Source organism: Nematolebias whitei, chromosome 7 (genome assembly GCF_014905685.2).
Source record: "Nematolebias whitei isolate Nwh7 chromosome 7, NemWhi1, whole genome shotgun sequence".
NCBI lineage: Eukaryota > Metazoa > Chordata > Actinopteri > Cyprinodontiformes > Rivulidae > Nematolebias > Nematolebias whitei.
In genome coordinates, this window is record NC_056504.1 from 38,324,579 (window position 1) to 38,349,856 (window position 25,278).

General features: G+C 39.5%; 1 protein-coding gene across 1 annotated transcript in view; it reads left to right on the top strand.

Moving 5' to 3' along the window:
- The window catches only part of nav1b (neuron navigator 1b), a 59,362-nt gene extending 38,983 nt beyond the window's left edge, over positions 1-20,379 (top strand). The window contains exons 7-33 of the mRNA XM_037678841.1: positions 1,235-1,535; positions 3,393-4,152; positions 4,386-4,799; positions 5,513-5,554; positions 5,633-5,793; positions 6,169-6,342; positions 6,796-6,848; positions 7,239-7,262; positions 7,749-7,826; positions 8,651-8,659; positions 11,055-11,138; positions 11,499-11,610; positions 11,704-11,825; positions 12,236-12,244; positions 12,694-12,869; positions 12,989-13,145; positions 14,755-14,953; positions 15,337-15,434; positions 15,512-15,607; positions 15,779-15,947; positions 16,926-17,161; positions 17,281-17,435; positions 17,536-17,607; positions 17,777-17,973; positions 18,068-18,186; positions 19,837-20,034; positions 20,116-20,379. Of these exons, the coding sequence (XP_037534769.1) occupies positions 1,235-1,535; positions 3,393-4,152; positions 4,386-4,799; positions 5,513-5,554; positions 5,633-5,793; positions 6,169-6,342; positions 6,796-6,848; positions 7,239-7,262; positions 7,749-7,826; positions 8,651-8,659; positions 11,055-11,138; positions 11,499-11,610; positions 11,704-11,825; positions 12,236-12,244; positions 12,694-12,869; positions 12,989-13,145; positions 14,755-14,953; positions 15,337-15,434; positions 15,512-15,607; positions 15,779-15,947; positions 16,926-17,161; positions 17,281-17,435; positions 17,536-17,607; positions 17,777-17,973; positions 18,068-18,186; positions 19,837-20,034; positions 20,116-20,199 (4,299 nt within the window). The 3' untranslated portion in view covers positions 20,200-20,379. The remainder of the gene's footprint in view (positions 1-1,234; positions 1,536-3,392; positions 4,153-4,385; positions 4,800-5,512; positions 5,555-5,632; positions 5,794-6,168; positions 6,343-6,795; positions 6,849-7,238; positions 7,263-7,748; positions 7,827-8,650; positions 8,660-11,054; positions 11,139-11,498; positions 11,611-11,703; positions 11,826-12,235; positions 12,245-12,693; positions 12,870-12,988; positions 13,146-14,754; positions 14,954-15,336; positions 15,435-15,511; positions 15,608-15,778; positions 15,948-16,925; positions 17,162-17,280; positions 17,436-17,535; positions 17,608-17,776; positions 17,974-18,067; positions 18,187-19,836; positions 20,035-20,115) is intronic.
- The last annotated feature ends 4,899 nt before the right edge of the window (positions 20,380-25,278 follow it).

A 25,278-nucleotide genomic window follows, 5' to 3' on the forward strand; every position in this document is an offset into this window, starting at 1 on the left:
AAACAATTATTTGTTTGCTCTAAATTATAGTAAAGGTGTGTCTCAGTTTAACTTTTGCTTAATAAATGCACTTTGACGGTCAAATCAGCTGCATTGCAAAAGCCGATCCGCGGATGAGGAAACGTGCAGAGGGACGAGTTACTGCGCATTTCTGTGAAATTTAACAAGATAAGCATCTAAAAACAATTATTTGTTTGCTCGACTTTATAGTAAAGGTGTGTCTCATTTGAACTTTTACTTAATAAAAGGACTTTAACGGTCAAATAAGCTGCATTTCGCCGGGGCGGCACAGCGAAATCAAGCTGATTTGACGGTTGCTCCAGGCAAGCTGGATGACGGTGGCAGGCTATGGCCAGCCGATTGTGCCATTAATAGCCACTTTTACCTATTACATGATGCAATGACATGCCTTACTACTTGACTGCTATCTAAAAGCTGAAAATGGTAGTGTTCAACATTTTCAGTTAGAATGAATGAAAACGGTCATATCTCAGCCAAAAATTGGTTTATAAATATGATTAAAAATCCCTAAATATGTTGCTTCAGCGTAAAAGTCGCAGGGCATGCACATTATGCAAAAAACCCATGACTTATAGGGCGAAAAATACGGTAGTTGGAGACGTATAGAATATATAATATTGTGTGTCTTATTAAATGTTTACATGGAAATTACAGCTCAAGTTTTCTTTGGAAACATTTACATGTAAAACTAGTGAAAAAAAGGTATTTTATCAAGTTATTAGGAGTGATTTGTGTAATTCAGTTATTTTTATAAGGTATGTATGTCTAAAAACTTACTTTTCCCCCATAGATGTTTAAATTGGATTAAATGTCTTTATTGTTTTCACTTTGTATAAATTAGTAATTTTACCTGTACTAGTAGATGAACCCTGTTACCTTTTTTAATTACCAAAATACTCTCTTGGACGAAATGACCATAAGTGCTAAACAATGAGCCATCTGTCGCTCTATATCACTTAGATATGTGCCAAGAAACAGCATGCCTAATTTTGTCTTTAGTGCCACCTCCACATGCGCTGCATGGTATCTGTTAATGTGTAACTGTCAGGGTTTCTCCACCACACTTGTATATTTCACATTATAATCTCTCCATCCTTCCTGTTGGAATGCAGCTCAGATGAAACAAAAATCATGGAGAGCAGCCGGTTCCAGAGATAACAAAGACTGCTGACGCTTACCCACTCTGTGGCGGTCTCTCTTCTTTTCTCTGCAGCTCCGCACAGACGCAGAGAAGCGCTCCCTGGTGGAAAGTGGCCTTTCTTGGTACAGCGAAGACGGCAAAGTCAGCCACAAGCTCAGCAGCTGCAGCTATGACTCAGGAAGTCTCAAGACAGAAGCTCCAAGCAAGTGGAGAAAAAAGCCTCCGAGCCTCAGTGAAGAGTTTGGGATGAGAGCGGAAATAAAGAAGCCTCAGAGTTTGGGTCAACCAGGTAGTTTCAAGAAGGCCAGAAATCCTCCAGTCGGCGTTACCTCCCCCATCACCCATACCTCACAAAGTATGCTCAAAGTTGCAGGTGAGGCTTGATGAAAACTATTTGTTCTTATTGTAGTGAGTCACGTGGGTACGTGTCACTAGTTGTAGTATGACAAATATATGAGATATATGCATACAATATTCACGAGTTCCTCATCTTTCTGACTGTGTAAGTCGTGCATTGAATTTTAACAAAAATGTAACGAGAGACGTTATTTACCTTTGACCCATCAAAATGAATGGAGTCATTTATTTTCAGAATCAAAGTTTAACATCAAACATTTACATTAATTGGGCAAAATATGAAAATAATAACAGACAGTTTCACAGAAAATGAGCATCGATCACGCGGCGGTGAACGAGGACTTTGCTTCAGATATTTCTAAAATATCTGTACTGGTTTTGTGAGAGAGAGAAGAGTTTAAGATGAAATGGAGATTATCTTACAGAGAACTATGTGAGAGAATTAATATCTGTTGACCAGAACGTGCACGCTTCATCAGATCTCAGCTCGCCTCCGGTACACTTTAGTCGAAGAAGAGACCGTTACCTGGTGATGATAGATCAGCTCGATAGAGAATCCTCCAGACCTTTCAGCGTCTCCGTTGAGAGCTGCTGAAATCCTTAGATAGTCGTGCGTGGGTTGTTCAAACAGAAGTTATAATTCCAAACGTCTCTGACTCTCCTGAATTCTCGAATTCTCTTCCATTCACTTCACCATTCTCCATGAATTCCCCATGAATTCTAACAAATTCTCCTCAGAACTCCTTGAGAACTCCTTGAGAACTCTTCACCATTCCAACTCTCTCACAGAACCGAGAAGTTCTCACATTTTAAATGAGTTTACTTCCGGGTTTACTTTAGAGCTTTCTGATTCGTGGATGGACCAGAAAGAGGTGTGGTTTTTGACGTAAGGTATTATCAAAAGTCGAGGTCAGGGAATGAATTTGTTTTCAACATACAGAAAAGATTATTGCAGAATACCAGACTTTTTGGAGCCTCACTCTGTTGTATCTTTCCAAATAGTAAAACATGACATCCCTTTTTCAGTAAACATTTAGTTGACCGAAGCTTCAACTTTCACATACTTACGACTTGGCTCATTTCAGACAGAAAATCAAGAAATGCATATTAACCTGATTTCTCCTTTGAATGATGAATAAAATCATTACTTACTGTTTATGTAAAATAAAAATGAGTAGTTCTTTTCAACCTGTAAGCATTGAGTGAAACTAACACAATTTGATTATCAAACATTTGTAAGACAGTAATGATTATAAAGAATTGTCTTTTCTGCTTGATTAATTCAAGAAAGAAAGTCATCAGATGGCTCAGACTTATTCAGATCAATGAAAATAACAGTCTCTGTCCATCTGGTAGATTTGAGGTCATCAGGGTCAGATAAGGGTCAGACCAGGTTCACTACATTATCTAAAGTATATTTTGATAGTTTTATTTTAAACTGCTTATAATCTAAAGCTATAGGCTCTTTAACTTTTACTTAAACTTAAAATAAATTATTATGCATCTGAAACATTCAGTACAGTTTTCTTCTTGACAATTAGACAATCATTGTTGACATTACTAAACTCAAGGTTTGGTTGTGATTTTTTTAAAGAGCTGTTGGGTTTTAGCATCATCATATCATGGAGAAAAAAAATACAGAAAACCATTCTGTTTTCTGTGTTTGCTTAAGTTGTTCAAGATGTTTTCTTTAGCAACAGGGAATTATAAAATGGTAACATGCAGATTGTGGGAGGACAATGCATTGTGAAATGTGTTGCCAGTGAACCCCACAGACAGCTGGCACATTGACATGTTTGTTATACACTGCAGAAGGCTTAAAATTATTTGTTTGCAATTTTTTTTTTCTTTTTGTCTGTCTGTTTTTCTGTAGCTCCAAAAATTGAGAAGCCCCTGGACAAATCCAAAATCTCTGTGAAGTCTGCGGGTCTACAGCGGAGTCGCTCTGATGCTGGCAGGGATTATCACGGAGAGCATCGCAAACCCCCATCAGGTTTGGTCAAACCATCCGCAGGAAGCACCTTTGGATACAAGAAACCTCCAACAGTCACCGGTACCGCAACGGTTCTGACAGCAGGGGGCGTCACCATCTCCAGTGGCTCTGCTACTCTGGGGAAAGTCCCCAAGTCGTCTGGCATCCCTGTGAAGCCCCTGGGGGGAGGAACCGCTTTGGGTAGAAAGAACAGTTTTGATGCCAGCAGTGAGCAGGGTTTCTTGGGGCCAAACGCCCGGAACAGCATTCAGTATCGCAGCCTGCCTCGACCAGCCAAGTCAAGCACGCTCAGTGTCATCGGCCGCCCAGCAGCTCGACCCATCAGCAGCACCATTGACTCAAGTCTGTTGAGTTTGAAGCCTGTACCTCTGGTTTCCACAGGGCCCAGGATTAAAGAGCCTAGTAGCTGCAGCAGTAAAATGACCAATAGAACCATTACAGGGCCGGTGAACCAGACAGACAGAGAGAAAGAGAAGGAGAGAGCCAAGGCCAAGGCTGTAGGTGCTGACGTGGACTGTGCCGCTCTAAAAAGAGAGAACAGTCAGCCTGAGTCCACAGCAGAACCTGCTATGAAACTGTACGGTCTGAGACGGACCAGCAGCAGCAAATACCCTGAACTGTCCTCTCCCACAACACCAAGGTCTCTGCTCTCCTAAATTACAAAATAAAACTTTTAAGATTTTATATTAAAGACTTTTATACTAAACTATTTTTCATACCACAGAATGTTAAATCAGTTGTAAGTGCGGCATCTACACTTTTGGAAAGTTAATGGTTATTTTCAGAAACTGTACAAATTACTCATTGTAAATAAGTTGGATATTTCCTTTTTTTTTTGTTGTTGAGATCTTGTGTTTTCTGCTTGATTTCCAGGATGCTCAACACTAAATCTCTTGGTCGTCCACCCAGCTTGGCTCACCTGGACAAGGTCAATTCTAACAGTCTTGACTCCTGTGTGACCATCCAAGATCTTCCACCAAAAGTACCCCCATATTCTAAGCTTCAGGACTTGGCTGGTTCCCACACAGGAACCCGCCTCACCCCAAGCCCAGCACCTGTCCTCCACATCGATTCTCCCAGTTACACCAGTGAAAGCCTGAGCTTGAGCGGATCCCCCATGCTCTACCCTAAACTGTCTGGCATGCATCGCAGCATGGAGTCCCTGCCGCTCCAAATGAGTGTCCCCTCGAGTGCAAGGTTTGCTGCTACAGACCCATGCGACAAGGAAGAGCGGGGTACCGGAACCTGGGGCGGTGGGACTAGAACGCCCCTCAACATTTCAGATGGGCAAGTATTATAGTATGTCCTTCACAGAACAGGTCAAGTATTTAGGCAAAACTTTAAATGTTAGTTTTTTTCTTCAGTACAGTTTGTCAGATAATTTTTATAGAGGAAAAACATATATGAAGCCATTTGTTGGTGCAGTTTCAAGTAATTTACAAACAGCTGATAACATGATTTCAAAAGGTAAATCCTTAATTTATTTTCTTATAAAAAGTGCCACAGAAAAATACAACTAACTCAAATACTGTTGTGCAAGAAAGACTAAAGAGAAAACTAAAGAAATAAGAACAATTTACTAATTTAAGAAAATCTGTTTTGTTTTGGGAACCAGTAATGGTTTAAAAAAACTGCTTGTCTAAGCAGCAGATAGTTTGTAAGACACAGTTTAGTTTAGTTAAGTCAGCATGAATACTGGATCTCTTGGCAGCCGACATACCATCCACTCATACTTTATGTGGCTTTTCTGGGAACGAGAAGTGTGAGCTGTCGTTTTCCAACCAAAGAACCGCATGCTTCAGAAATCCCATGCTTTGTTTTCCAAAGTGTTTGTGTAGCAAAATATAGAAAAAGGTTGAAATACATATGAAATGTGCAAATTAAATATAAATGACAAAACCCTAAAACTTGATGTAATGATGGCAAAACTGCCACCAACACGCTGTATTTTAAATAAATTCATTGAAAAGCAGTAATATTTTTCCCCTCTTTTTTTACAGCTTGCAAACAGATCGGAACACTTTACCGAAGAAAGGCTTGGAGTGAGTCTGAGCATCCATTTTTGATGGTATCATTTATTACCTTCACTGCTATCAGTTGAATGAATATGTCATTTTCAGATGCTATGGCTCAAGCCTCTCAGAGAGTGATGGAAGCAAACCAGGAAGGCGCCACTCCCACACTGTAGTGAACATGACAGAGAGCGATAGCCCCCCTCAGCTGCCTTCGCCCACCCGCACTCTTCATCCTTCTTCCACCAAAACTCCTCTCACTAACGTGGGTGAGTGTAATCATTCCACGTGGCTGCCAGGTTCTAAAACTTCTCACTGTCTGAACCTCAAAACTAATGAGGATTTGTGATCAGTCTCTATTACTGTTGTATTTCTTTGGGAATGGGGATACTGGGAGGAAAATTCATCTGTTTACCTTCAGAGAATCAAACGTAAGTTGTTAATAATAGAATCTACTGAGTGAGAAAAGTATGACTGTCATGCTTTTCCATGTGAATATTTGTTAATCTTCTTACTACAGTAAATTAGATTTGTAGAAAATGGAAGCAATGAAAAACAAATCAGGTTATATTTGTCACTGTGTGAGACTGCAGTGCTACTTTTCATCTGTTCTACTGTTTTATCTATGTTTTTTTGTGTTATAGTTGCCCCAATTTCTTGTGTCACCCCGAGGATATCGCGCTCCAACAGCACAGGCCCCTCCAGTGACACAGCTTGCGATCTGTATGGATCCTCCCCCCTGGGCAGCAGTATGTCCCTGGCTGACCGGCCAAAAAGCATGATGCGGTCAGGGTCTTTCCGTGAACCAGGGGATGATGGTAAGCAGTCGCTCCTCTAAGTTGGACAAGTCTTCCAACAAAACTTCAAATGAAACAAAGCTGTGTGCTTGTTCAGTATCCAGTCCTTTCAGTGAAATGTTACAGACACTGGTTTCGTGCTCAAGCGAAGTGGAGAGGACTCTGCATCTTCTATTTTAGGCTGAGGGTGGGCTAGATAAGAATTCAAACTTAAGAAACTTGCAGGTAAATTAAACTTGTTGTCCTCCAAACAAGTTTCCATACATACATACACAAAGAATAACTTTAACGTTCTAATGTACAGGGTTATTCTGTTACAATGGGTTCTTGTGAGAGGTTTGAGCAAAAATAGATTATTGATTACCATTAAATCATCGATACAAATATGTAAATTATATTATTAACAGTTTTAAAGTATCTAAATCGACACACAGACTGGTTCTTAATCAGTTACCCCTTCACTGTTTTTTTCAGTGCATGGCTCTGTTCTCTCTTTGGCCTCCAATGCTTCATCCAACTATTCAGGGGTGAGTTTAAACAGCTTTTTTGTGCAAAGTAATACTGTTTTAGTATAAATGTCTTCTGAAGATTAGTATTTTAAATTTAAAGTTTAAAGACACTTTGTTTTTTGTGCAAACAATAAGGGTCCACTTTGCAAAATTAATAAAGTTCCGTAATTCTAATCACAGATAGAGCTTTGTCCATTTTATTGCAATACGTCCACACTGTTTTGTTTTCTTGGCTAAGAGTAAAAAGTAGCCATTCTACAATGGAATTTCATCACCTGATTTATCACAAACAGTATGTGATCATTGATCTAAAATAATTATTAATGATGGTGGAGAAATAAATTTGTTTAACTGCCATTAGAGTTGATCTTGTATCCTATCCCTCTTACTCTCCCCATGCTTCATAAGAATGAGGAGAGGATACAAGGAGAGGTAAGGTCAGAGTGTCCTAAATCTTAAACTGACATTTCTTTCTGTGTTTTGTCGAACTTGTTCAAATGTGTCCAGCCATCAGCTGAAGTTTCCAGTACTCCAGGAAGACCAATGATCTTTATCGCAGGGGCTCATAACCCATCTCATTTTGTTTTTATCTCTAACATTGTGTGTTTTTCAGCACCCCTGTCCAACATTTAATAAAGAGAGTCAGACCTCATAACATTCTCAGTGCATGAGAATCGTGGCCAAAATCAAAACGCCTCCAATCTTGTCTTGTGGCTTGGAATGCATTTTCTGTGATTGTTGTTGATGTTGTTGGACAGAAACCTTCAGGTTTTGTTGCGTGTATATTCTGGGTGTAAATTATCCAAAGCAATGAATTTAACACAGTCCATCATTGCATTATCATCGTCAGAATCCGATTTGTCTCAGGAGCAGCAGTGTGTCAAAACCTCTCAAACCTGATTTACATTTTGTCTGCAGCAAATCCGCAAGCTGAGGAGAGAGCTGGAATCCTCTCAGGAAAAAGTCGCCAACCTGACCATGCAGCTTTCTGCAAACGTTTGTATTTTTTTCTTGTTGTTCACTTCTCTTTGCTAACGTGTTAGTCACTTGAACACATTGTAAGCACTTGATCTTGATGCTGACTACAATTTGTAAATTGAAATTACTTCAATTCATGAACATTTGCCACAAAACATTACTGAGTGCAAAACATGTATGTCTTATATCTTTAATGGGTGTTTGAGACTGTGATACAAGATGGGGGAATAATAAACATTCATCTGGCATACAACATAAAAAGCACACTAAATAATGTAGTTACTGATAAATAATATACATTAGGTAAAAATATCTAACCCCAACTAGAATTAGACAATAATACCATAGTTCTACATTCACTCTGTAACTCATATATCTCCTTATAACTTTAAAGCTGCTTTCAAACTGAAATCTATTTATGCACCCTTTGCTTTTACTGTCTGTAGCTGACAATTTTTATTTTTTTTTTATCCCTGCTTCTTCCAGCCTATTTAGTTTTATAGCTTGTGATGCATGAATCTCACATCTAGTCACAAACTCAAAACTTTTACCCTCTCACCATGTACTGATTTAATAGAAAAACATGTTTTTTTTTACTTATTTACTCACTTGTTTTGCTGTTGGTATTATTTTAAGTAATATATTTAAATCCATGTATGAAATCAGTTTGCTTGATTCTAATTGTGCGGTTTTTATCCATTTATTTTTCTTTAAATGATTACAAAGGTATTTTTCCCCCAAGCTTAACACCACTGTCCCTCTCTTTGCACTCTTGGCTGGACTCCCTGCTGCTCCCTGCCTGCCTCCCTCTGTCTTCCACCTCTGGATGCTGGTTGTAGCAGCTAGGCCAGGTTTGTTAAGCCGCTTTAAAATTGATGTGTGACTCCACTCAGCTCTCATCATTTTGGTTCTTCTCAGGTGTAGGTGATTTCACCTCAGAAATCTGAGAACAGCCGTCACGATTAAAGAGCCACTGTGACTTGTTTCCCCACTCTGTGGACTGGATCATCAATGCAAAGTATTGTAACTGGTCATTGTGTTCCGACCACTCCGCCCGTTGTGGTCATTAATCGCCCTATAATCGGGCTTCAATTTCTTTAGCTTTTCTCAGCACTGTTTATAAGTACAGATGTAGCCATGCTGTGCCATCATCTCTGATATCTCTCTGTAATCGTGCTAATTTCTTGTGGCACCATCTGATAAGACGATCAGAGAGAAAGGTGAGGTTCAGATGTAGTTTGCAGTTTTGCTGGGCGGGTCATCCAGTGACTTAGCTCCACTGGCCAATCAACAGCTGCTGTCTGTTTACATCAAAATCAACCCCTCGGAGCAGTCTGCTTGGAACCACGAACAAGATGGTCCCATAAACTGGGCTAGCTGGTGTGGTGTGATGTGGAACTGGTTAGAGTTGAGACCGTGCCAAAGAGCCATTAGTGTGACTTCAGGGTCTTTTGTGATATACAGTACTTGTGGTGGGGCTATAGAATAGAAACTGCCTTTATTGTCCCACAGAGGGAAAGTTCAAGTATAACAGCAGCAACAGATATAAAGGTCCACACAAAAAGTTCTTAAAATGTTAAATAATGGTATATAAATTCATTCAACCTTTATTTAAATAGGTTAGTCCCATTGAGCCATGAGAAAATAAGATGAATAATAATAATATACTATATAAGGCTATAATAGAAAATACTGTGCAGTTTTTAAAATAGGCATGTCGAACTTGCAATCCAAGTGATGTGCAACTGATTCGAATCACGTTTCCAAGATGTACGTAATGTGTACACACTTATCAATGCATGGAAGTGTCCTGATGGGCACATTGTTGTCCACACAGAAACTGATGCAGTCCATGATGCTGTCATTGTCCCCCCCCCCCCCCCCCCCCCTGAATAGTACAGAGCTCTTCCCACACAGTGGAGCTGAAACAGTCCGTCAGAGATTCTTCAGTTTCCTCGGTCCATTTCTCCACTGTGCTCATCACAGCTGGTTCTCAGCACACCAGGAGTTTATACACAGGCTGGAGATGAACCAAATCGTGATCTGAGCCCCCCAGGGGGAGGCAGAGGTGGTGAGCTGTATGTCTCCTTGGTTTAGGTGAAAAGTAGATCCAGTGTGTTGGTATTTCTGGTGTGGCAGGTGACATACTGGGTGAAGGTAGGGTGAGTGGAGGACAGAGAAACATGATTAAAATCCTTGGAGACCAGAAAGAGGGCCTGTGGGTGCTGTGTTTGGAGTCTGCTGGGGGTGGTGTGAAGGACATCGCAGGCTGCAGCAGCATTAGCAGAGGGCGGGATGTACACAGTTATCACGATAAATGTGTGAAAACTCTTGAAGAAGATAGTGTGGCCTCATACTAACAGCTAGAAGTTCAATGTCCTTACTCAGAGCATCTCTTTGATGGTTAGATGTCCAGTGTTACACCATCTATTTATGATGTGGTACAGCTCAGTTTAGACTCATGTTGTCTAATGTACCTTCTGATTTAATGTGAATTAACATATTAAAAAACAGTACACGACACACAGCAAATGTTTTGCTAAATGAATTTCTAAGTCTTGTAAAAACTCAACAAAACCTCATACTTGAGTGGTTAAAGATGGAGTGTATACCACATGGGCACACATGCCCTGAGGACTTGCTCCTCGTCACAGTTTCCAGCTGGTCTGAATCTTGTTTCACTTCTTTCCATGATTCTGTTTCCGCGTTGCCTGTCATGTTTCCATTGTTATTGCCAACGTGTTATGATTAATCTACAGAGGAATCTTAAAGTACCCCCCCCCCCCCCCCCAAAAAAAAAAGGGATGAAAGCTGTCAAATTGAATTGTCAGACTGGAATTATCTCATGAAGAGCCCCTCCATTAAACAAATTATTATTTATATGTTAATTCACATGTTGTTGTCAGCAATAAAATCTAAAGGATTCTCTGTTTTTTAAATGTTCTTTGCACTTCAGAAACCATTAGAAATACTCTCACCTAAATGTTGAAACGTGCTACATGAGGTTGATAACGGCTCCACTCGGCTGCTCTGTCTCATCATTTTCATTTTCAACTCTGACATCATCTACAGCTGTTAGTGACTCCATCCTTTAGTTTCTCTCACAGCTGAACTTCTGTTTTATTTCTTGTGACTAAGACCCCAGGACAGTTTAATGACTGTGACTCAAAGCTGTCTGCTGTTCTCCACCAAACTCTGTCACTTTTTTGCAGATTACCTCTGTTTTCTCTCTCTCTTTCTTTATAGGCTAATCTGGTAGCCGCGTTTGAACAGAGTCTGGCTCTGATGACTGCACGTCTGCAGACACTGTCCGTTTCCTCAGAGCAAAAGGTATCTTGATGATGTGATGATGCTAATTGCTTACACTCTGTTGGTATTTTGGACTAGAATAAGAAAATGCAAAAATAAATGGCTATGAGAAACAAAATTCTAAATAAATCAGTGCTGCTGCATATTTTACAATATTGACAGTGATCCTGATTTGTTATTTTGACTGCACTTAATGGTTTTTTAAGCAAAAGAGAAGCTTTCATGTGACATATTGTTTTTATTTACATATGCTGTCATCAGGACCTTAATGCAATCTAACATCCTTAGTGAAAGCTTTTAGATGCTGTACATTCCACAGAAATAAATTAAAAACTAGTTCAGCATGTCAGCCACTATAAACACATTGTTTTATTTCTGCAGGATTCTGAGCTCACCGAACTGAAGGACACTATTGAGATTTTGAAAACCAAAAATACAGAAGCCCAGGAAATCATTCAGGGTGCTCTGAGTAATCCAGACATCACACCTAAAGGTAGAAAGAGCGACATGAATGTGTACTATAATTGTCTGATTGTGTACTATGACTTTTGATATTTTAGCTGTTCGTTTTGCTTTTATTATTCAGAGCTGCTGATCAATCGCCAGAACTCCTCAGAGAGCATCTCCAGTCTCACCAGCACTACAAGCCAGTCGAGTATGGGAAGTCTCAAGGAGCAGGAGGCCAAGAAGAAGAAAAAGAAGAGCTGGGTAAGACAAATATATGCACAGATGTTATTGATCACCTTGATTTCTTAAGAAATGTGAATAAGTTCACAAAAAGTGTAAAGATTACACCATCAAGAATCTTGTTGAGATTTGTAGCAAGTAAAACAAGCAAATTCAGAAAAGTATTTTCATGCTAAATAGATTTATTCTTCAATAATTATTTGTCAAGTATGACAAAGTTTACTTTACAGATTGAGTGATAAGAGAGAAAAAAAGAAACAACTGCAATAGAAACCCCATGGAAACCCGAACTTACAAAACAACAAAACAAAACCAGTCGCTCATTTTACTGAATCCTCCTGCATGTTTGTGATTCTCCATGTATGTTGTTCCTCATAGGTTATTAAGTATGACTCTACTTTTTCCTTTATGCTCTCGTCCTTTAAATTTAGGTGTGTGAGGTGAGTGTTGTTATTCTCGTAAACAGAACCTGAGTTCTTCCCGAGTCTCCATCCTGCATGAGTTTAACGAGTCATACTGGTGATTGTTTGGTCATACATGTGTTTGTAAACATCTAAAAACTCGATCATGTTCTGATCTTGTGGTTATATTAATCAAAATCGCGTATTCTTTTTTTCATTCAACCTTTATTTATACAGGTCAGTCTGAGAATATTAAAATCTAAATATCTAAATTGCTTAACACAATTTCTACATTATATCACGGCAACTCATTATTTACTCATAATTTACATTCTTATATGTGAAAGAGTTTTAACAATACATTTCTTGCATAAATTCACTATGAAACATGCATGGCAGTTTAACACACTTTTCGGGGGACTTTGTTTCCTTATTTTTTATATCTTGTCATGTTCACTCCTGACCTGGGTTGTGTATCCTCTGAACAGCTGCGCAGCTCCTTCAACAAAGCTTTCAGTAAGAAGGGCTCCAAGTCCGGGCCATATGCCGACATCGAAGAGATTGCCACTCCTGAGTCTTCAGCACCTTCTTCCCCAAAGGTCAACAATGTTGGAGATAACCCTCAACAGGCAATGAAATCCTCAACCTCTGCATCATCCTCAGGGTAAACCTCCCAAACACTGAGCTTTTACTGAACTGTCTGATCACAGCTTAGATTTTATGATAACATAAATTAATCTTGTTTTATTTTTCAATTGTCTCATTTGAATTGCTGCTTTCCAGACTTTGTGAAGAGGATGATGACGGAGACGATAAGGTTGTAACAGAGCTGCGTACAGAGCTGTGGGAGAAGGAGCGTAAACTGACAGACATTCGTCTGGAAGCTCTGAACTCTGCACATCATCTGGAGCAGCTGCAGGAGGCCATGATCAATATGCAGGTATAGTGGTTATTTTATATTTATGACAAGACGCCAATTTTTATTTATTGTATGGAAATGTTTAGGGATAAGTTTGTAATATGCTGGTGAAGATTCTCAGTCGTCATCATTAAAAAAAAAAAAGTTTTAAAAACAACAACATAACCGGTGAATCATTTGTTAGTTTACCAAAAGTCCATGCTCAATAATCCAGATATAAAATCTAATAATTTTCAGGCAGGTCATCTGAACGTCTCAGCACAAATAAAGAAAATGTCCAGATGACCTGATTGAAAATCGTTGGATTTTATACCTGGATTATTGAGCATGGACTTTTGGTGTTTTGAACCAGTTTGACATGACTGTCGACGAGGGAGAGGGTGTGCCCCAGAGACTATCTTAGCACCAACATAACTGTTTTTTTTCCTCTTTGGAGTAAGCTGTTTTGTGTGGTGTTTCTTCAGACTGATGAAGCCGTCTGGATGGAAGGCGAAACGTCTCAGCACAAAAATATATATATATATACTGTCCAGATGACCTGACTGAACATTGTTGGATTTGTCAGTTTAACTTTCTAACTGGGCCTTTGTCAAATCAGCAAACAAGTCCAAAAATCACGCTGCAGAACAGAAGAGAGAGAAGAGCAAACACATTGTCATCCCATGTGTTGCTGGAGTATCTGAAAACTCAGAAGGATTGTGTCCAAACACAACATCCCGGTACATTTTAAACCCAACAGGAGCCTCAGACAGATGCTGGTCCATCCCAAGGACAGAACCCCCAAACCCAAACTGAGCGGTGTGGTATCTGCAGTTTAGTGCACTGAGGAACGTTCAGACCTCTATATACAGGTCTCTCTTGTAAATGAGTCCTCGTGGCTCAATGAGACTAACCTGTGTAAATAAAGGTTGAATGAATTGTAGAAATTGAACGTCTTCACAGACGCATAGCTCAACACCGGAGAGCAGCTCTTCAGGACCAGACTCAGTGGTCCACCTACACCTCAAGAATAAGGGACTCTCTGCTGAGGACCAAAATGTTCATATTTTACACAGAGCAGACAAATGCTTTTTTTTTTTTTTTTTGGGGGGGGGGGGGGGGTTTTTGTCAAAGGAAAAAAAAAAAAAAAAATTTAAACAAAGGAGGATGTCTCAGATTTCAACTTCAAAAGTTAACAACGCAGCTTTAGGCCTGATTCCAGGTCAGCTTCTCTAATTCACACCTTCATGCAGGTGACCCAAACATCTCTCTCGTGAGCTGCAGGCTAACAAAGAACCAAACGAGCCTCCACTGTGCAGGCGAGTAGATCCAGTCTAATCTGCAGGTGAATCAAAGAACACAACCTGGCCTCTCATGCGCTTCTCTAAAGCTGTGAGCTCCACACACTCCAGACATGTTAGAACTGATTAAAACTCCTGGATGGGAAGCAAAACATCTTCAGTTTCAGAATAAAGTCCGGTTGTTTTTGATTTTTAACCTATTTTTGGATAAGTTTGTGGAGCTATTTATTCTCCAATTTGATCTCACCGGTTGTTTTTGAAACCTTGTGTATTTCTTTTTGTAATTTAAAATAAGCTTCAACGTATTTTACCTTCAGTACTACAAATAACTTTTATGATTTTGTTAATAGAGGACAGTGGAGAATCTGAAGACTGAGAATGATCATCTGAAGACAGGCAGTCTGTCTCCCTGCCCGTCCCCTGGACCTTCCAGCTCTGCCTCCCAGTCTTCAGGTCTCGCAGCTCTGGGAAGCTCATCACCTCGACAGTCTGTCGCCGTGCACATGCCCAAAAGCTACAGCAGAGGGCTGAGCGAGGGGAGCAGCTCAGGTACAGTCCAACCTCTGACACTGAAAATCAAGAGTAAAAATAGAAGTGTGGAGCACAGCTAGTACGCATATACAGAGAATTAAAAAAAAACTACACAACTGTTAAAAACTGCATCTGCTTTAATTTTTTTTAATTATTATTATTAGCTATTTATTATTGTTGTGGCAAGTCACATCACTTTTTATTTTGTTATGCTCTTGAAGCACAACTTTTTCTTGAAGTTTAGACTTTAATAAAATTGCAAATGAATTGAACCTCAAGACATTACACACTCTGACAGTGTGTCACTAATCTGTTTAATATCCAAACATTTTAAATAAGGTAAATATATTTTTAACAGCTTGTCACATATGTTGTATTTGTATTTGTTTTATTCTCAGCAGATGTCCACTCTGCAGACTCCCTCAGCCTTTCTTTGCAAAGAGATGATCATCGCGTTAGAGTGGTAGTTTGTGTAGTAGATTTACGAGTTTTTAAAGATGTAAGTGGTTTTTTTTTATGTATTTCAGAACTTTGCACTTTTCACATCAAACTGATAACTTCATGTTGTCTCTGCAGGAGGTTAAACAGCAGGATTTCTTTGTCGGCACTGTCAGGGTGAATGGTAGGATGGACTGGGTCATGCTGGATTCTGCTGTCAGCCAAGCTTTCAAAGTAAGACATTTTTATTTTGACGTCTTGAAGAAGACATTTCTGTTTGATTAGCATGTTAAGTGTCTCACTTTGAGCCTCTAACACGGGAATGGGAGTTATATTTTTACATGTGAACACAGCATCCTTTTTGGACATTGAGAGTCATCGGATTTTCTGTGTTTTCCAATTCAGGTCTACATAACCAAAGTGGACCCCACCTCCAGCCTTGGTCTTTCTACAGACTCAGTCTACAGCTACAGTATGGGCCACATAAAGAGGGTGCTGGGAGGAGACACTCCTGAGACGCAGCCGTCTCGCTGCATGTCTCGAGGCCCCACCAGCATCACAGTGGCTCTGAAAGGTCTGAATTGAAGTTCCAGCACATTTAAATTATACAAAAAACAGTAAATTTGTAGAAAAATAAAAGATATTGGTAGCAAGAATTTATCAAGTGTCAAACCTACGACAGAGCTAAAGGGCCACGCTAAGAAAAAAATAAAATTAAAATCCATATAATTACGAGAATAAAGTTGTTGTATTACGAGAATAAAGTCTTATGCGACTTTCTTTTTTTTTAAACTGCTGTTGTTATTTATTTATTTATTTCCACAAGTCAGATCCATAAGGTGACCTGTCGATCAATCCAGTAGGCATGTCAGCAAACGACACGCCTACTGGATTGGAAATAAATAAATAAATGAGATCTGTAAAAACAAAAAAAAATGTATCGTACGACTTTATTCTCGTAATTTTATGGCTTTTAATTAATTTATTTTTTCTTAGCATGGCTCTAAAGTTCCATCGTAACAACCACCACTACGCCGTTAGAATTTGACATTATATGTATATTTTGTGGAGTGTTTCATTTAAATCTCAAATTACTAATCCTCATTTTGTTTGTTTATCAGAGCTACATTTTGGCTTTTAGGTAGTTTCCCCGCCTCATCACCTTTGCATGCATGGGTGCAAGAAGAGATAGAAAGTAGCAGCAGCCCAGGCAGAGCTCTGAGCAACATGATCTGAGCTGTCAGGACCAGCTGGTCAACCAACCTCAGACACATGAGCCCCATAGATGTTAATGCAGACTGGACTTCTGCAGCCTGGGGGTTGGGTGTAACACCGACTTCCCACACTTGAAGCAGTTATTTTCAGAGACAAGTGCTTGAGCGTAGTGTTGCTTAAGAGGTCATAGAACTCTGTTTGCATAACATTTCTCACAGGCACGTCCTGTTTCTAACATGTTCTCTCTGCTATATATATTAATAGGAGTCTTATCAAAAACTTAATACAATCAACTTTTAAATTTATCACAGCAGTTCTTTCCTCTCAATATGTTCAGGTTTAAAGGAGAAATGTGTGGACAGCCTGGTGTTTGAAACTCTCATACCCAAACCCATGATGCAACATTACATCAGTCTCCTACTCAAACACCGACGTCTCATCCTGGCTGGTCCTAGCGGGACAGGTAAGACCTACCTTGCATCCCGCCTGGCTGAGTACCTGGTGGACCGCAGTGCCCGTGAAGTCACAGACGGCATCGTGATGACCTTCAACATGCATCGCCAGTCATGCAAGGTAACAGAAACTGATGTTTTGTTCAAACCTATGCCTCACTGAGTTTATTTGATCTGTCATAATGTCTGATTTTTTTTACCGTCTTGTGCCAACGTTTGTCTTTGCCTCTTTTCCACCAGGATCTGCAGCTTTATCTGTCGAATTTAGCCAATCAAATAGACCGGGAAACTAATGCATCAGAAATTCCACTGGTTGTTATTCTAGACGATATTCATGATCCCGTTTCCATCAGCGAACTTGTCAATGGTGCTCTTACATGCAAATACCACAAATGGTAAAAACACCCTTTATAGATTGAACCTATATTCACAGATATGTAATCTATCTAAATGATAAAAAAAATCTAAGGTATGTCATGTTGTGTCTACATTCAGTCCTTATATTATTGGAACAAGCAATCAGCCGGTGAAGATGACCGCAAACCACAGCTTGCATCTCAGCTTCAGGTTGGTGATAAGTGAACGATTCAATGTTTCAGTAAAAAATGTAAATGTTTTGTTGTTTGTTAAATATTTATGACAGAGTGCTATAGAAATATTTTTTGCATAAACAGACCTGCTTGTCTGTTTATCTTGTGATCTGACTTCATGCATCTCTTTTTTTTTTTTTTCTCAGAATGGTGACCTTCTCTAACAACGTGGAACCAGCCAATGGCTTCCTTGTACGGTATTTGCACAGGAAGCTGATGGAGTCAGAAGATGAGAGAAACTTGACCAATGAGAACCTCATCAGGGTGTTAGACTGGGTTCCAAAACTGTGGTATCATTTGCACACCTTTCTTGAGAAGCACAGTACATCGGACTTTCTTATTGGTATGAAAAACAGAGATCAGAACCTGATTGTACGGCTAAATACTATAGATTAATTGTGAATTATGTGATGTTTTTGTCCCCTCATCCTTTGCAGGCCCTTGCTTTTTTCTATCCTGTCCAGTCACAGTTGATGAGTTTCGATCTTGGTTCATTGATCTGTGGAACCACTCTATTATTCCTTATCTGCAAGAAGGCGCCAAAGATGGCATCAAGGTGAGCTCAAACATTCAGCCGGGCTTTTATTGTCAGGTATTGACATTAAAATGTAAAGCGCATTGAGAGTATTTATTTTTGTTTTGCTAAAAAAAAAAACTAAATTGAAGTGAAATAAATCCATCCATCCATTCTCTTCTACTTATCCGGGGTTGGGTCGCAGGAGTAGCAGCTTAAGTAAGGAGGCCCAGACTTCCCTTTCCCCAGCCACATGGGCCAGCTCCTCCGAGAGGAATCGCAAGGCGTTCCCAGGCCAGCTGAGAAACATAGTCCCTCCTGCATGTCCTGGGTCGTCCTCTGGGTCTCCTCCCGGTGGGACGTATCCGGAACACCTCACCAGGGAAGCGTCCAGGAGGCATCCTAACCAGATGCCCGAGCCACCTCAACTGGCTCCTCTTAACATGGAGGAGCAGCGGCGCTAGTCTGAGTCCCTCCCGGATGACCGAGCTTCTCACCCTATCTCTAAGGGAGAGCCCAGACACCCTGCGGAGAAAACTCATTTTGGCCGCTTGTATCCGAGAGCTCGTTCTTTCGGTCACAACCCAAAACTCATGACCACAGATGAGGGTAGGAACGTAGATCGACTGGTAAATAGAGAGCTTCGCCTTTTGGCTCAGCTCTCTCTTCACAATGACAGACCTGTACAGCACCCGCTTCACTGCAGATGCCACACCTATCTATCTATCAATCTCTTGCTCCATTTTTTTCCTCTTTCGTGAACAAGACCCCAAGATACTTAAACTCCTCCACTTGGGGCAGGACCTCTTCCTTGACACGGAGAGGGCACTCTACCCTTTTCCAGCTCAAGACCATGGCCTCGGATTTGGAAGAACTGATCTTCATCCCAGTTGCATCACACTCGACTGCAAACCTCTCCAGCGAAAGCTGTAGATCACGACCTGATGAAGCCAATAGGACCACATCATCTGCAAAAAGCAGAGACGTGATCCAATGCCACCAAAACGGATCCCCTCAACACTTTGGCTGCGCCTAGAAATTTTGTCCATAAAAGTTATGAACAGAATTGGTGACAAAGGGCAAGCTTGGCTGAGTCCAATTCTCACCGGGAATGAGCCCGACTTACTGCCGGCTCTGACACCAGTCATACAGGGACCTAACAGCCTGTGTCAAAGGGCCTGGTACCTCATACTCCCAGAGTACCACCCACAGGGTTCCCCGAGGGACGCGGTCGAATGCTTTCTCCAAGTCCACAAAGCACATGTAGACTGGTTGGGAAAACTCCCACGCACCCTCCAGGATCCTGCTGAGGGTGTGGAGCTGGTCCAGTGTTCCACGACCAGGACGAAAACCGCACTGCTCCTCCTGAATCCGAGGTTTGACTATCTGATGGACCCTTCTCTCCAGAACCCAGAAATGTTTAATGAAGTATTCAGATATCTAGAGTGTGATTTTTATTTTTTTTTTTGGGGGGGGGGGGGGGGGGTGATAATTCAGCAAGATCATGATAGGTCAGAGCAGCAAACAAAAATCTTGCTAGAGCATTTCTTTTTTCTCACTTTGATTTCAAAGGTTCTTTAGGTCAGTTTAATTACATTGCATTGTAGCCTACTATACAGAGCTACTGTAAAGCTGGCAAAAGAGCAATAACAATTCTATGTTTTTCTTTGTTTAAATGTCATGACTCTTCAGGTCCACGGTCAGAAGGCAGTATGGGAGGACCCAGTGGAGTGGGTGAGGGGCACTCTGCCATGGCCTTCTGCACAACAGGACCAAGCAAAGCTTTTCCATCTTCCTCCTCCGAGCATCAGCTCAAGCAGCCCGTGCCAGCCCAGTGAGGAGAAGCCTCACAAGGAAACTCCACCCAGCTCCATGGAGTCTGATCCTTTGGTAAGAAAGACATTTGTTTTATTATTTTTATTTTTCAGTAGGATTTGAATTGTCTTTCTTATCTATTTCTCTTTTTTGCAGATGGCAATGCTTCTGAAACTGCAAGAGGCTGCCAATTACATTGAATCTCCAGACAAAGAAGATTTAAGCCTGCCTAAACTTTAAAAGCAAAACTCACAATTAACACCCAGCACATCTGATTGAGCAGTCAGAAAGAAACACACCTTTATAAATGATTGTGGGGTGACTTTAATTGTCATTATCTACTGTGGGAGGTTGTGAGTAAATTCCAAATCATTGTTACACACACACAGTATTAAAGTAACACACTTCACAAGAATTAAAGCGGTATTATAATACTTTATATTTGGATCACCATATTAGCCCTTAGTACTCTTAGATTGGTGCTAACAGTTTACAATGAAATCCATTGCTTGAGGACTTTGACTTCAGGGGATTTCTGCAAAAATGTGAGCTGTCCATCTTGTTTTTTCCTCAAGTGCATCATGGGATGTTGAGTCCTTAACAAATAGCATTATTCTTGAAGGTGTGAACCTGTTTTGGAAAAGAGTATGACAGCATCATAAAAACAGCTTAAAGTTCTCAGTGTACCGATCTTTGAAGGCTAAATGTTACACATATGCAATCTTTAACTTTACAACTCAAGCAGGTAAAATATGCCTTAAGAGCAAAGACATGATTGTCAACTCAACCTAAGCAGAATTTATTGGTGCTTTAAATAATTTTATCTAAGCTACTCAGACAGAATTTACTTATTTATTCAGATGTTTATTTTAATTATAGTAGTTCATGGTTATTCTTTAAAATAAAAAGAAATGAACTCTGCAAAATCTTTTTTTTTTTTTTTTGGTTAAATGTGTTCACATAACAAATCACTTTCAGCTTTTATAAGTTTAACACCTTAATTTGCTGTCATACTCTTTTTGAATAAAACAATTGATGAGTTTTGATTCGATCACATTGTGATTTTTCAAAGTACCTAACTTAGTTAGTTTTTTTGGTTTGTTTTAATATATAAGACAAGCGGCTCTACGATTGCTGCCATATATTTCAGGTATTAGATACTACACAGGGATATTATAACTAACACCCTCTTATAAAAGCAAACTGGACAAAATGCTTACAAATTCAATTCAGAATGTGATTTCATTGTATTTATCTAAGAAAATAGCACATTTATTTCAAATCCTTCCTATTAACAGTCTTTATAAAGTACATACAGACTATGCTCCAGTTACATTTAACACCATTATTTGGTGCAAATATCTGAAATACTAAACCAAATATTTTAATTTAGCATTTTGACTGTCAAGTTAGGAATTTCATTTTATTCATGAATGTATATAGAACACTTTAAAACTGTAAACACAAAGTAGGTGCTTTTCAAGAAAGCCTTATCAAAGTACCACTGCTAAACACTTTTAACTGTGGCTGAGCAGAGTGACTCTAAAGCTACGTGTGCTGGTTTTACTGGCCACAGTTCATCGTCACAAACTAACTGAATAGTCATTGTTTAGATACGTATGGTGCTCTTTAAAAATGCTCCAAACTGTTTTAGGCTTGAACAGAAGTCACATGGTTGTGCGAAATAGATTAGAAAAGAGTTTGGTGTCATTTCTGTGAAACATAAAAAGAAATGTGATGTAGAGAAGTAAAGTCACGTGAGATGTGTGTGGAGTGTTTCCACGTTGATGTACCGTATTTGTTAGAGAACATTTTGGGTACACGACACAAAACGATATATAAGGGCGAAGTTCAAACAAAACATTTAAATACTTTATTAAGAACTCTGTGTAGAGTTTTTGTAAAAAGGAAAAAAAAGTCTTTATGGAGTAAATGAAAGATAGGGTCTGTGGTTGTGCAATATTCATCATCCCAAACTGATCAACACTCAGACAAAACTTTACAGGAAGTAAATGTAAATGAATGTCTGACCACTTTAATGACAGCTAGTTAAGGAAGTATAACCTTTTAGATTGTTTTTTTGTTTTGTTTTCAGCAGATTGTGTACAGGATTAATCTGCAGCGCTGGCATTCTAATATCATTTCAAAACAAGTTGAATGAATGGAAGATGTTCAGGAGGGAAACAATGTTAAATGGCTTCATTGCTGTAAATATTACTGGTTTCAGGTGGTCTGACTGGCCACAGTCCGATCTGTTCTGCAGGTTAACCAAAGCCATCCGGTCCGGCTTCTCATCCCATTTACTGGTGTCTGTGCCTGTTGCTGTGTATTAGCGGTGACTTGTGTTTGCTTACTTGTGTATCAGGACTATGCAGCAACTTTTACTGGTGTCAGCAATTGGCAGATGTCACTGCACACTTTTCACTTGGTCTTGAGTGATTGATTTAGATCAAAAAGCACCACAAGATAAAAATGAGTGCTGTTTCAGCCTTAAAGACAAATGATTTGAACACAGGGTTTGTAAAGAGTCGCAGCACCTAAACTGTTGGATGTGTTTAGGGATTTTGAATGGAAACAGGAGAAATGTAACGAGTTGTATGTGGTTGAATAACTTTGAAAAATGAAATTTAAAAAGGCCTCATATTTGGCATGAATTTATTTTGCATTTCCATTGTTGGCGTAGTTGATCTAAGACTAGAATAAGAGACGATTCTGATAACTTTGCCCAATACAAGTTGCTGAATAGTCATATCTCTGCAAAGCTTGTTGTGGAAAAAAAAATGTTATGCTGTATCTAGCGTCACATGATGTGCAAAAGTTAAGGGTTTGTAAGTGTTGTAAATGCATGTAAACTTGCTGTGTGATGAGAAAAAAATGTTCACATCAACATATTGTTTAGGAAAATCATTCAAGATAGGGTTTTCATTTTTAATACGCAAATATTTGATATTTGTTTTTTCTAAAAAAAAAATCCTTTGTAAAACTTAATTTCTCTATTTTGTACAGAATATCACTGTAAAGACTGTAAATACAGCAAGGCAGCATTCTGAATGCAGCAACAATCATGGAGTGGGGAGGGGTGGGCATCTTTGGAGAAAAAATATATTTCATTAGAGTTTGGTCCAAAACATGAAGATGAGAGTTCATGGAGGCGTCCATCCATTTATTTGTTTGTTGAAAATAATAAAATACATGTCATCTAATTTCTTGGTTTTCTTTTTGTGTTCAAATTTGACTGTTTGTCCCTTACAAAGTACAATTTAAAGTACTGGGTAAGGTTCTGAAATATAAAGGGGTGTTATTAAAGATATTGCAAAGCCTGAAATCAAAAATATAAATGTTATTCTCCATTATGTTAAATGATGCCATTTAAATGAGTTTACTGCATTGGTTTCCCAGACGTATTGATATGCAATTTGGGAATGCGGGTATGCACTCGGTGTAAACAAAATGGTTCATCTGCATGAATTACATTCAGATTTGTTAAGAAAATTTGTATTTATAGATCAGTACAGTCAAGTTTCTCAGTTCCAAACAGCACTTTCTAAGACTTGGCCGTTGTTGACATGTTTTCACTCACTCCGACTCTTTCCTTGTGTAATCAAACACAAGTAGAAGTTGGCAGCTGCTCACACATTTTGTTTGCAATTTTTAAATTTAGGACACATTAATCAAAAACAAAAGTGTATATTTTGTTTCTTTATGATTTCTTTAACTGGTCTTCATGGCATTGCAATGAATGCCTTTAAAGTGCCCATGACATCAATTACTACATATGAAGAAATAAGTAATAAATGTGAATGCTTTGTTAGAAAGATAACAATAATGTACTGAGAAAAAAACACACTGCTGAGATGAACAGTTATTGAGATCTTCACATGTGCAGTAACAGGAAGTGATGTCAAAGGGGAGCGTCTGCATCACTACAATGACTACCAACGCAGACAGCAGAGAAGAATCTGATGTTTCTTTAGGTTATTTTGAATCCCTATCAGAAAGAGACAAAGAAGAGTCTGGGTTCAAATAATATTCTTTCATTAAACAAAGACCACGAAGTTCCCATTTTTAAAGGGTTCCCCTTTGATGTCACTTCCTGTTTCACTTTGGCTGCACTAAGGTCAAATGGAAATGTGCCAGTGAAATGGCCACAGGGTAAAACCATGTATTTTATAACAGATTTCTTAAAAATTAAGATTGGTTTTTATTTTTCACTTTTTTGTATTTAGGATATCCATGCCACAGGCAATTTAAAGTAACACACAATTATTATTTATTCCATCCATCCATCCATTTTCTTTACCCGTTTGTTCCATTTTGGGTCACGGGGGTCGCTGGTGCCCATGTCCAGCAATCACTGTGGGAGGGGCGGGGTACACCCTGGACGGGTCGCAAGTCCATCACAGGGCCACATAGAGACAAACGAGACAAACAACCATTCACTCTCTCACTCACACCTAGGGACAATTTAGAGTTACCAATCAGCCTAACATGCATGTTTTTGGTCTGTGGGAGGAATCCGGAGTACCCGGAGAAAACCCACGCATGCACAGAGAGAACATGCAAACTCCACCCAGGAAGGCCTCCGGACTGGGGTTTGAACCAGGGACCTGCTCGCTGAGAGGCAGCAGCTCTACCAGTTGCACCACCGTGCTGCATCAGTATTTAATATGAAATGATAATTAACTTTCTTTAAAGAACCTTGATTAGAATTTGCCAACTTGGATATCAGCAAAAGGTGACATTAAATAAACACGAATGTTGTTCCAGACCAGGGGTCTGCAACCTGCGGCTCTGGAGCCGCATGCGGCTCTTTGGTCCCTCTTCAGCGGCTCTTTCAAGCTTTGACCAAAACTGACATAAAACTGAATTTTATTGGTTATACAAACAACAACAAAAAGGACTAGTTCAAATAGTTTTCTTGTTGATTCTTTTTCAAAGATGTAAACACTGGAGTGAGTACAAAGAGAAAAACATACTCACTTTAACTTGGTACTTTGTTTCTTTATATATCTATCTGCATAGTTTATAGATTTTTTTAATTAAAAAAAAAATGTAAGAACAGATTATCCCCCCCCCCCCCCCCTTACAAGAATCTGGTCTTTTTCTTTAATAAATGTTAAAAGTGATTAGATTTTTTTTGCTTTAATGTCACCCCTACTGGCCACAAAAACCTCCTCCAGCAAACCTAAAGTGGCCCATGGGCCAGCAGTTGATAAGCACAGTTGTAGCAGGTTGTAGCGGCTCCGGACACATTTAATGTGAACAAGGGTGTAAACTGGCTCTTTTGATCGTAAAGGTTGCAGACCCCTGGTCCAGACT